We start from the raw sequence: 12,307 nt of genomic DNA on the forward strand, positions 1-12,307 counted from the left end.
GGAAGACGGGTGAGGTGCCGGACGACTGGAGGAGGGCTAACATTGTCCCTATCTTCAAAAAGGGCAAAAAGGAGGAACCTGGGAACTACAGACCAGTCAGTCTGACATCCATCCCTGGGAAAATTCTGGAGCAGATTATAAAGAAGTCAATCTGTAAACACCTTGAAATCAATGCGGTGATCACTAGAAGCCAACATGGATTTGTCAAGAACAAGTCCTGTCAGACAAATTTGATCTCATTTTTTGATAAGGTAACCTCCCTTGTGGACTGTGGGAACGCTGTGGACGTCATGTATCTTGACTTCAGCAAAGCTTTTGACAAAGTGCCCCATGATATTCTGATTAACAAACTAGCTAAAAGTGGGCTAGATGGAACAACTATTAGGTGGATTCACAGTTGGCTACAGAATCGGACTCAAAGAGTACTTATCAATGGAACCTTCTCAAACTGGGGAGAGGCAACGAGTGGGGTACCGCAGGGCTCAGTCCTGGGCCCAGTGCTCTTCTACATTTTTATTAATGATTTGGACGAGGAGGTGCAGGGAACGCTGATCAAATTTGCAGATGACACCAAATTGGGTGGGATAGGTAATACCCTGGAAGACAGAAACAAACTTCAAAATGATCTTGATAGGCTGGAGTGCTGGGCTGAAAACAACAGGATGAAATTTAATAGGGATAAATGCCAAGTTCTACATTTAGGAAATAGAAACCAAATGCACAGTTACAAGATGGGAGATACTTGGCTCAGCAATACTACAAATGAGAAGGATCTTGGAATTGTTGTAGACTGCAAGCTGAATACGACCCAACAGTGTGATATGGCTGCAAGAAAGGCAAATGCTATTTTGCGCTGCATTAATAGAAGTATAGCTTCCAAATCACGTGAGGTACTGGTTCCTCTCTATTCGGCCTTGGTTAGGCCTCATCTAGAGTATTGCGTCCAGTTCTGGGCTCCACAATTCAAGAAGGACGCAGACAAGCTGGAGCGTGTTCAGAGGAGGGCAACCAGGATGATCAGGGGTCTGGAAACAAAGCCCTATGAAGAGAGACTGAAAGAACTGGGCATGTTTAGCCTGGAGAAGAGAAGATTGAGGGGAGACATGATAGCACTCTTCAAATACTTGAAAGGTTGTCACACAGAGGAGGGCCAGGATCTCTTCTCGATCCTCCCAGAGTGCAGGACACAGAATAACGGGCTCAAGTTAAAGGAAGCCAGATTCCAGCTGGACATCAGGAAAAACTTCCTGACTGTTAGAGCAGTACGACAATGGAATCAGTTACCTAGGGAGGTTGTGGGCTCTCCCACACTAGAGGCATTCAAGAGGCAGCTGGACAAGCATCTGTCAGGGATGGTTTAGGGTGGATTCCTGCATTGAGCAGGGGGTTGGACTCGATGGCCTTGTAGGCCCCTTCCAACTCTGCTATTGTATGATTCTATGATTTTATGATTTTATGTAATCAACAGACCTTCATTTTGCCATCGTTATCTGATATGTCTATGGACCTTTTGTTACATCTTATTCAGCAAAAACTTTTGCTTACGCCACATCGTCTCTTTAACAAGGATTGTCTAAGTCTGCTAATTGTTGGAAGTGCCTTACAGTTAATGCCTCTTTTATTCATATTTTCTGGAAATGCCCAACAGTTGCCTCCTTTTGGGAGGAAATCATCAGACACATAAACTTTGTGTTGGAAGGCTCTTTAATATTTTTCAAATGTACATGTTATTTTAAATTGTGTACCTGCTTCTTGGATTGTAACACGTGGTCAGTGTAAATGGATTTTTGTGCCCTCTTGACAGCTAAAAGATTGATACAACATTGGAAAGATAAAGCTCACCATCTATAATGCAATGGATTGAAGACCTATGAATACATTTGAAAGACTGGTATATAGGCACCAATTACAAACAGACTTGTATTTGGTTATTTGGTCTGCCTTTACTGAAGTTTTTGGGGAAGGCAGTGGCAAACCACCCCGCTACAAAGTCTGCCAAGAAAACGTCAGCGAAAGCAGGCGTCCCTCTAGGAGTCAGCAATGACTCAAGTGCTGGCACAAGAGGTTCCTTTCCTTTTTTCCCTTACTGAAGTTTATGTGTAATTTACTTCCTTCCCCCTTTTTCATTTAGATTGTTGTAATATTTGAAACTGAGGCCTTTAAAGTATGTAGTTACACTTGTATTTTGTGGGTTTTTTTTGTTATTTTATTTTATTAAAACTTTTAATAAAAAAGATTTTAAAAAAAGTTAAGGAGGAGGCAAGACAGTAGAGGTGGATCCCAAATACAGCCAGGAAACTGGGAAGCTACAACACCCATGGCCTCTGGTGTCTGTATACTAGCACGCAGAGCATGGGAAACAAATAGGATGGACTTGAAATCTTAATGCAAGATAATAAGTACCATCTGACAGGCATCACTGAGACCTAGTGGGAATATAGCCATTGAAGGGAATACCTTGTTCAAAAGGAATAGACCCAACAGGAAGGGAGGGAGAGTAGTATTATGTGTAAGGAATGTATATACCTGTGTGGAAATTCAGGATTCTGAGAATGAAAACCCTGTTGAAAGCATCTGGGTAAAGATTGTTGTGGACTGCCCAGCCACCCAAAAGACATGGATGGTGCTTTCCTGAAACAAAACTTTCACAAGAAGCAAGCAATAGTAGTAATGAGGAATATATTATTATTATTATTATTATTATTATTATTATTATTATTATTATTATTTATATAGCACCATTAATGTACATGGTGCTGTACATAGTAAAAGAATAAAACAGCAACACCCTGCCATGTAGGCTTACATTCTAATAAAATCATAATAAAACAATAAGAAAGAGAAGAGAATGCACCAAATAGGCACAGGGGACAATAAAAATAACAGTGTGAAAGTAAGAACAAAGTCAAGTTCTAAAAGCTGTAGAAAAAAGAAAAGTTATCAATTGATCTTTAAAAACAGTAATTGAACTCGTGATCTGCAAATGCTCTGGAAGAGGTTCCAGGTATAAGGGGCAGCAAGAGAAAATGGATGAAGCCGAGCAAGAGAAGTAGAGACCCTTGGGCGGGTAAGAAACATGCCATTTGATCAGTGAATAGCATGAGCAGGGCAATAATGTGAGATGAGAGAAGAAAGGTAGGAAGGAGGAAGAAGGAAGGCCAGTCAGAAGAAGGTTACAATAGTCCAGCCAAGAAATAACCAAAGCATGAACAAGAGTCTTGGCAGAAGAGTCAGACAAAAATGATCAGATCTTGGAAATATTATATCAGAGAAAACGGCAGGACATAGCTACTGCCTCAATATGAGGAGTAAAGGAGAGTGAGGAGTCAAATATAAAACCAAGACTAAGAGCTTCCTCAACTGGAGTAAGTGTAACATTTTGAAAGTAATAGAGAATGAAAGATAGGGAGATGGTTTTGGGAGGAACCATAGAATCATAGAATAGTAGAGTTGGAAGGGTCCTAAAAGGCCATCGAGTCCAACCCCCTGCTCAATGCAGGATTCCACCCTAAACCATCCCTGACAGATGGTTGTCCAGCTGCCTGTTGAATGTCTCTAGTGTGGGAGAGCCCACAACCTCCCTAGATAGCTGATTCCATTGTCGCACTGCTCTAACAGTCAGGAAGTTTTTCCTGATGTCCAGCCGGAATCTGGCTTCCTTTAACTTGAGCTCGTTATTCCGTGTCCTGCACTCTGGGATGATCGAGAAGAGCTCCTGGCAATTCTGTCTTTGCCATATTAAGTTTGACATGACGATGAAGCAACCAAGCTGAGATATCTGAAAGACATGCCAAGATACGATCCTGAACATCAGGAGAAAGTTCTGGAGATGAAAGATATAATTGTGTATCATCAGCATATAGATGATATTGGAGGCCATGAGATCTAATAAGATTACCCAAGGATAACATATACAAAGAAAACAACAACGGGCCAAGCACTGAACTATCCTGATATTTGCTGAAAGTCTGCAAAGAATGGATCATCTATACATTTTTTTACTTGTCTTGCTAACAATTTCATCTCTCAGAAGGTGGAAGAAGGTATAAGTGGATCTGTGGTTCTAGACTTAATTCTAATCAACAGGGGAGAAATTGCAGGTGAAGTGAAAATGACAAGAACCTTAGAGGAATGTGAGCATGTACACTTGAAATTTGTGATGGAGAGGATTGTGAAAACTGAGCTTCGTTTCCAGCTGGACATCAGGAAAAACTTCCTGATTGTTAGAGCAGTACGACAATGGAATCAGCTACCTAGGGAGGTTGCGGGCTCTCCCACACTAGAGGCATTCAAGAGGCAGCTGGACAAGCATCTGTCAGGGATGCTTTAGGGTGGATTCCTGCATTGAGCAGGGGGTTGGACTCGATGGCCTTGTAGGCCCCTTCCAACTCTGCTATTCTATGATTCTATGATTCTATGTACATTGGACTTTAGGAAAGCCAATTTCAAAAAGGTTAGGGAAAGCAGGATCCCATGGCTAAAAATCCTTAAGGAAAAAGAATTCAAGTGGGATGGGAGGACTTGAAAACTTAAATATTGAAGGCACAATCACAAACTATTCCCATGAAATGGAAAAATGGGGAAGATTTTAAGGGAGTCCTCTGATGAGTTGAGACTCAAAAGGGTCATGCAAAAGAGATGGTGGGACACATTACCAAAGAGGGCTATAGTAGAGTTGTCTGAACAAGTTTGGTGTCACAAAAATGGGAGTTATGTTCAACCTGGGACAAGTAGAACAAGTGATATACGGAGGGATTTGCAGCCCAGAATAAGTAAAGACATGGTTAGAGAGGAGCACTTAGGTACTTCAAATGAGTTCAAGTCTCAAGGGCCAGATGTATTACATCCCTGGTTGCTGAAAGAGCTTGCAGATGTAATTTCAGAGCCACTGTCTGTAATCTTTGAGAAATCCTGGAGAACAGGTGAAATGCCAGATGTCCTTAACCCAGTTGTAGAACTGCATTGGCACCTGGGTATTCTGGGGACCTGAGGGCAATGAAGCAACAGGGCTCATGAACAAACTGCTTGGAAGATTGAGGTTCGTCACTTCCTCTCTGGACCCTTGCTTGTGAAATCAGCCAGAGCTGGAACTTGGAAATTATTAATGCCTACTTAAGGGAAGGTGTGATCCCCACTAGCTGAAAGGAAGCAGTTGAGAAGGACATTATTTAAGAAACCTAGCTTTGATCCATTGGTTTCTGATAATTACCTTCTGGTGTCAAATCTACCATTTTTTATTATTATTATTATTATTTATTTATATAGCACCATCAATGCACATGGTGCTGTACAGAGTAAAACAGTAAGTTATTGGAACTTGTGGTGGCTTCTCAATTCCCGGTATTGTTGGATGAAGCTGATTATTTGGATGCATTCCAGTCTGTGTTCAGGCCTGACTTTGGGATGGAAACAGCTTTGATCGCTCTAGTAGAGTACTTACTCCAGGGAATGGTGGGTGCGGGAGGGTGCAGCCCTGTTGGTTTTCCTGGACCTCTCAGCAGCTTTCAATATGATCAGCCAAGGTATCAAAGATTGTTTATCTAGCTTGGGGATATGATGCATGGTGTTACTGTGATTCCTGTCTTTGCTGGATGAATGGTCTCAGAAGGTTGTGCTTGGGGACTTCTGCCTCACCCCATGGTCATTGGTCATCTTGGCCCTTATGCTTTTCAATATCTACGTGACACCACTGGGGGAAGTCATTTGGAGATTTGGGTTGAAGTATCGTCAATATGCAGGTGCCACTCCACTCTGCATATTGCAGATGCCATTTCCATCTCATGATCTTAGGCAGACTGTTGAATGCCTGAACTGGTGCATGGAAGCAGCTTTGGGCTGCATGAGGCAATTCAATCCAGACCAGGTAGAAGTATGGTGGGTAACAAAGCCTACTAATCTGGATAGAGGAATACTTCTGGTTGGCCTTGCACCACTGGAATCAGTTTTCATCAGTGGCTTTTTCCATGGCCTTTGCTAGACCTACCTCTTGTTCCGGGATGGACGAGGGGAGAGCCCGCGATACAAGTATCGCAGGATCTCGCCCTCGTTTACATGCGAGGTGCGACAAGCTCTGGAGGAGAGCCGTTGCGCCCGCCATTTTTCTTTAAATTTTTAAAGGGGAAGCAGCACAGGAGCGCTCCAGCGACTGAAGGGTGAGGGTTTTTTTTTTTAAAAAAAAATACTTTCCTGGCTCCCCCCACCCTGCCCTCGAAGGGTGCAGCGCTCCTGGGGAGCTCTGTGCCCTGTGCGCGGCTTCTGGCTATGCGCAAGTAATCGCGTGAAGCCGGGGAGAAGCCGCTTCAATGGGCCACACGTTCATGGTCTCGGGCTCAGCCCGAGACCACAGGAAAACCTGGGCCCAAAGTGCTCATTATCCCAGGGCCAGGGAGGGTTGATCCCTGCTTGAGCCCAGGATCCCCTGTGTGTCATCTGGACTCATGGGGCAATCCCGGGTATCAGCCCAGGATAACCCCTCGTCTAGCTAAGACCCATGTCTTCGAGAAGGCTCTGAAGCCCCACTTGTTTTCACTGGCATTTTATTGTGTGGGCTGCAGGTTTTATCGGTGTGTTTTTTAGTATACTTATTGGATATTTATTGATTAATTTTAATTGTATTTGTTTTCAATAGTTTTGAATTCTTTGTTTCTATCTTGTATGCCACCCCTAAAAGATGGGCTAAAAATCATTTTAAATAAAAATAAAATGCCAAATATCCACGAGCATAGCCAAATCAGAAATAATAATACTATAAACCATAAAATGCATCTGTAAAAAATTGTAGAGCTAGTCAAATCAGCTTAATTGTATCAGTATTATAAAGAACTTTTCAGTAACTCCTTTTTAAAAAACATAGCAACTACACACCAATACATTTTTTTTTAATTTTCAAAAGTATGGGAATAGAATGTTTAAAACACACACATATATCAGCCAAATAAATGAATAAAAACCAGACAATGGGCTTCTTCACATGAGCAAAATAAGGCACGATCATGACTAGCCACTCACGGAAGTTTGTGGGTTCTTTTGATGAAGTTGTGAGCCTCCTGCACATCTCCCACTCCTTCCCCTGATAGCCTGTTAAAAACCAAACCTGGATATCTCAAATTCTTCTGTGCGCTGGAGAAGTTGTGCTACAAAACACCCACTAGAGGGTACTGTTCTGTTCACAGTATTGAATAGGACAGCACCCTCTAGTGGGTGTTTTGTAGCACAACTTCTCCAGTGCACAGAAGAATTGAGATATCCAGGTTTGGTTTGGTTTTTAACAGGATAATGAGGGAAGGAGTGGGAGATGTCCAGGAGGCTGATTTTTTCAATTACAACCCCTATTCTCCTGTGTAATTCAGTTCATTACAATTGCAGAAGAAGAGCAGCAAGCAAAGCGCCAGTAAGCGAACACAATTTCTCTTTAATCTAAACAAGTTCAATGAAACACAATTAAACTCAACTATGCCAAAAATTGGGCCCAAAACATTGTAAAGAGAAGTACCTAAATTCACTAAGTAATGTACTATTTGCTCTCTCTTCTCACTCCCATTTTTCTCTCCTCAACATCCAGGTGGCTTGTATGCAGTTCATCAATATTGTTGTTCATTCAGTAGAAAACATGAATTTCCGTGTCTTCTTGCAATATGAGTTCACGCAATTGGGACTGGATGAGTACCTAGAGGTAAGAAAGATGTACCAGGCTCCTGAATGAGTGAGTGCATATGTGTGTATGCGGCCAGGTTCGCACATCCAATGGAACCCTGGTTTATCATTTACTAGTAGTGTGCTGTACAATGGCTCCCACTACAAGTGGGAACAACTAAAAAAACCAACAACCCAGATCTTCCATTTGTAGTTTGTTTAGTGTGGTGTGAGAAACTGGAACTCTGACTTGTCTCTCTCCCCATGAGCCAGAGAAATAACCCATGGTTTGTTCTTGGGTTATTGTTGTTGACACTTATACCATCATATCTGCTAAAAAGCCATAAAGGCAGTGTACACTAATTTTAAACAATAAAATCTTGCAACAATAAAAACAAGAACATTAAAAACAGTCAAACATTTATTAAACTAGACTTTTAGAAAGGCTAATCTTTCAAAAGGCCAAGAGAATGGGAGCCAACTGCAGTTCTTGATGGAGCACGTTCCATAGTTTGGGGGCAACAGAGGAAAAAGCTCTTTCACTTGTGCTTGACAGCCTCTGTGGGTAATGGTGCCCTCAAAAGGGCCTCTCCTGCAGACCTTTGTATGTGAGCAGGTTTATAATTACAGTGAACACGGTAATTACATACAGCATTCCACCATGTTAAGGCCTTAATTGGGGGGTGGGTCATTCTAGCATCCTAAAATGGAAAATGTTTCACCAATCTTTTTGAAAATGAGATCTGCCAGAAAGAAATGCTTGTTTTACATACCCTGCATATTTCAAGAAGATTGGTGAAATATTGAGGGCAGGACGGAGAGCTTCTTCCGCTCTTCACCCCTCCTTCTTTTGCCGAGCTCTCCTCGCCGGGGGAGAGCTCTCCTCGTCGTTGTCAGCGGCGGCGGCGGCGGCATGGACGGCTCTTCCTCGTTTCTTTTACAGGGAAGTCAAACTATCGTTTTCGGGGTGCACTGGGATCGCATAGAAGCGCTCTGGGAGCGACATGCGGATCCCCCCCAGATAACAGTAGGATTTTGATGTTACACAAGTGTGTAAGTATACACTTGTGACAAGCTTTGTTCCTTTCCAAGGTTCAGTCATATAAAACCAACTATGACTTTTTTTTTTAGATCACATTGGGAATTAAATATTCCCAACAGACTACTGTACAATCTAATGTTTCCAAATGATCCAAGGAAACTTTGAATTAGGCTGAAAGACTAAAAACACTGAGATAATATTTGGATGAATAAGATTGTTATTTACTTAGGACAACTTTACAATTAAGTTAGGATAATAGGGGTTTTACTGAATTCCAAATAAGAGAAATGAATACAAGAGAGGATTTGGAAGAGGTTTTAAAAGATAAGAAATTAACTTGGTTAAATTATTGGCAATTAGAACAGTGGACCAAAAAGTGGGTAAGAGAAAATGGAGATTGTAGAGAATTGACGAAGTTTGAGGAATTAATAGTTAAAAAAGAAAATGATAAGGGAAAAAGAACAGCGTCAAAAGGGTTAATGAGTGAAATATATAGAATTTTGTTGGAGAAAGGGTCGATGGATAGTTCAGGGAAAATGGTTTGGGAGACAGCTTTGAATGTACAAATAGGACAACAGAGCTGGGAGGGACTATGGAAACAAAGAGCGTTAAGAAATATGTCAGTGAGAATAAAAGAGAATTACTTTAAAATTATATGGAGGTGGTACCTAACTCCGGTTAGATTAAATAAGATAAATAATCAGCACTCAGCAAATTGTTGGAGAGGATGTGGGGGGAAAGGAACGTATTTACATATGTGGTGGGAATGCAAATATGTACAAAAATTGTGGAAGATGGTGTTTTTGGAGATTGAAGAAATTGTGGGAATGAAGATAGAACCAACACCAAAAGTTGCATTACTGTCACTATTTGAAGATTTAAAATGTAAAAAAGAAATTAAGGAATTGATAACTAATTTGCTGACTGCAGCAAGATTGATTGTAGCTAGGAACTGGAAGATTCAAGGGGATTATTGTACTGAAGAATGGTATAAAGAAGTATGGGATATAGCTATTAATGATAAATTGACTTGTAATATTAAATTGAGAAGAGGTATAGCTAAAACAAATGATTTTGAAGGAATTTGGAAACAGTTCCTAATATTTGTGTTTTCTAAGGGAAGTGGGAAACCACCAGCAGAAGAAAGTATGAGATTTTGGAATCAAGAATGAGATCCCGAGGTGGGGGGGTGCACTTATATGTTAAGTTTGATTATGTTATATAGATATGATATTAATGTTATTCAACATTTATGTAGTATGTTGTTTCTTTAATTGTAATGGTGTATGTTTAAGTATTGTAGAAAATAAAAAAAATAAAAATTTAAAAAAAAATTAAATTACATCATATACAATTAGGATTTGAAGCCTTATGTTACCACATCAGCTAATGCAAGTTTCTTTTTAAAACAGTCCATGTCATTAAAGACATGGGAGATCAAGACATAACCAGGCCCGGTGCTGCCATAGAGGCAACTTAGGCAGTGGCCTAGAGCGCCAAGCAAACGAGGGCGCCGAACAGCATACCCGGAAGCTGCTCTCCTAGAGCGACTTCCAGGCGTACTGTTCCAAAGCCGCTGCCCCGGCCTCCACCCAATCCCAGCGTCCTGGCTCCTTCGAAGCCAGGACGCTTCGTTGGAGGCAGAGGCTTCAGTATGGCGCGCCAGGAAGCCACTTCCGGGCACGCCGCTTCAAAGCCTCTGCCCCGCCCCCAACCCCAGCATCCTGGCTTCAAAGCCGGGAGTGGGAGGGAGTGGGCGGTGAGCGGGCCAGCGAGGAGGGAGCCAGAGCGGTGAGTGAGTGAGTGAGCAGGGACGGCGGCGGGCTAGCGAGGGGGGAGCCAGAGCGGTGAGCGAGCGGGCGGGGGCATCGAGCAGGCGAGCGAGGGGGGAGCCAGCGCGGGGGCGATGAGTGAGCGATGAGTGAGCGAGTGGGGGGCAGGGCGGAGGCTTCAGAACGTGCCTGCCTAGGGCGCAATATAGTCTGGCGCTGGCCCTGGACATAACTTGTGTATTCTGTTGCCAAAAACAACTGGGTTAGATCCTCCTCCTCCTCCTCCTCCTCCTCCTCCTCCTCCTCCTCCTCCTCCTCCTCCTTCTTCTTCTTCTTCTTCTTCTTCTTCTTCTTCTTCTTCTTCTTTTTACTGCTGAGAGCATTCTAATCCAGTATTATCAACACTGACTGGCAGCAGCTCTCCAGGTTTCAGGCATGAGTTTTTCAGCCCTACCTGGAGATGCCGGGATTGAACCTGGGACCTTCTGCTTAAAAAAAAAAGTGCTTTCCCGCTGAACCATTGTCCCTTGCTATTCCCACCTTGCAATGTGGCACGCAACATACTTTGCAATCCCATCTATTCATTCCCTGTTCTGTACAATCTGCCTTGGCCTGTATCAGTGCTGCATGGCACACCTGAATCCTTGATTAGCCCAGCAGGTGAGGCAGGAGGGTAGACCAGGAACACCTGCAACTGCCTTGTGCCCTGCCACTAGAGAAGCTGAATTTTTCCCAGAAGACATTTTTCTTTTTCTCATCCCTCATCACAGAAACAGAAGCCCTATTTGGCAGAATTTTCTCTGAATTTCCTGGAATGATGTTAGGGTGACATTTGTCTCTCTCCTGTAATACTAGAACTCAGGATCATCCTATAAAGCTGATTGGTTGGAGAATCCAGACAGATAACTTTTTCCTGTTGCTATAATTCTTTAACTTCCATAGCCAGTGGTGTATATTTTTCTCTTTTCCTCTTCCTTTTCTGCAAAAATTTTGTCATTAGGTATTGCTATGTCTTTTTTGTTTATGACTGTTATGTCTGGTTGATTGCAAAATGTTGCCTTGTCCCAGAATTGTTCTGTCACAGCAAGATAATATGTGAGTGCATAGCATGGCTTGTCTTGTTTGAGTGTGTCTGGATCTCCTAGGCTCTGAAAGCATCTTTCTGGAGAGCACCTGTTGGTTGCATGATCCACAAGGCCAGGTTCTGCAATCCTATGTTCATTTATCTGGGAGTAAGCTTTATGGAAATCAATGGGACTTATTCCTGAGTTGTCATAGGATAGCATTGTATCTGATGCTATCTTCTACTTTCTGTTCTCTGAACACTGATGCAGTGTAAATTCAGGAGATATTTGCATAAAAGGAGGGAAAGATCCATGTCTAGTGTTGTTTTAATGGGCATCCATTCTGGCCTTTCTTTGTATTGCTACTGACCATGGTCTTGTTTACTAATTTTTATTTATTTATATATTGCATTTGTATACCACCCCATAGACAAAGCTCTCTGGGCAGTTCACATAAGATAAAAACACTTAAAAACAATATACAAAAATTAAAAATCACAAAAACATGCAAAATGCACATACATTTAAAACCACTATAACAACTTTAATGAACCAGAGTAATGACACATTTTAGATTAGTTTGAAACAAGCTAAGAGGAGATAGTGAGAAGTGACTGCATTTAATCCATTTTGTTCCCTGCCTAATGTTTGCAGGGTAATAGTATTTTATACTCTTTCTGAATGCTAGTTTGCTGTACTAGATTTTTCTGCACTTGTCAACTGCTTCATTTATTCAATGGTAGCAGTATGCTGAATCTGTGAGTATGGATATCAGAAAGGTGATGGGGTAAGAGTGT

At 42.0% G+C, this 12,307-nt stretch overlaps 1 protein-coding gene across 2 annotated transcripts in view; it reads left to right on the plus strand.

Moving 5' to 3' along the window:
• Positions 1-12,307, plus strand: part of FMNL1 (formin like 1) — a 223,804-nt gene that overhangs the window by 122,812 nt on the left and 88,685 nt on the right. For both annotated transcript variants that reach the window (XM_063138453.1, XM_063138454.1), the window contains one exon: positions 7,562-7,672. In XM_063138453.1, the coding sequence (XP_062994523.1) occupies positions 7,562-7,672 (111 nt within the window). The remainder of the gene's footprint in view (positions 1-7,561; positions 7,673-12,307) is intronic.

This window comes from Elgaria multicarinata, chromosome 11, assembly GCF_023053635.1.
Source record: "Elgaria multicarinata webbii isolate HBS135686 ecotype San Diego chromosome 11, rElgMul1.1.pri, whole genome shotgun sequence".
NCBI classification, from domain to species: domain Eukaryota; kingdom Metazoa; phylum Chordata; class Lepidosauria; order Squamata; family Anguidae; genus Elgaria; species Elgaria multicarinata.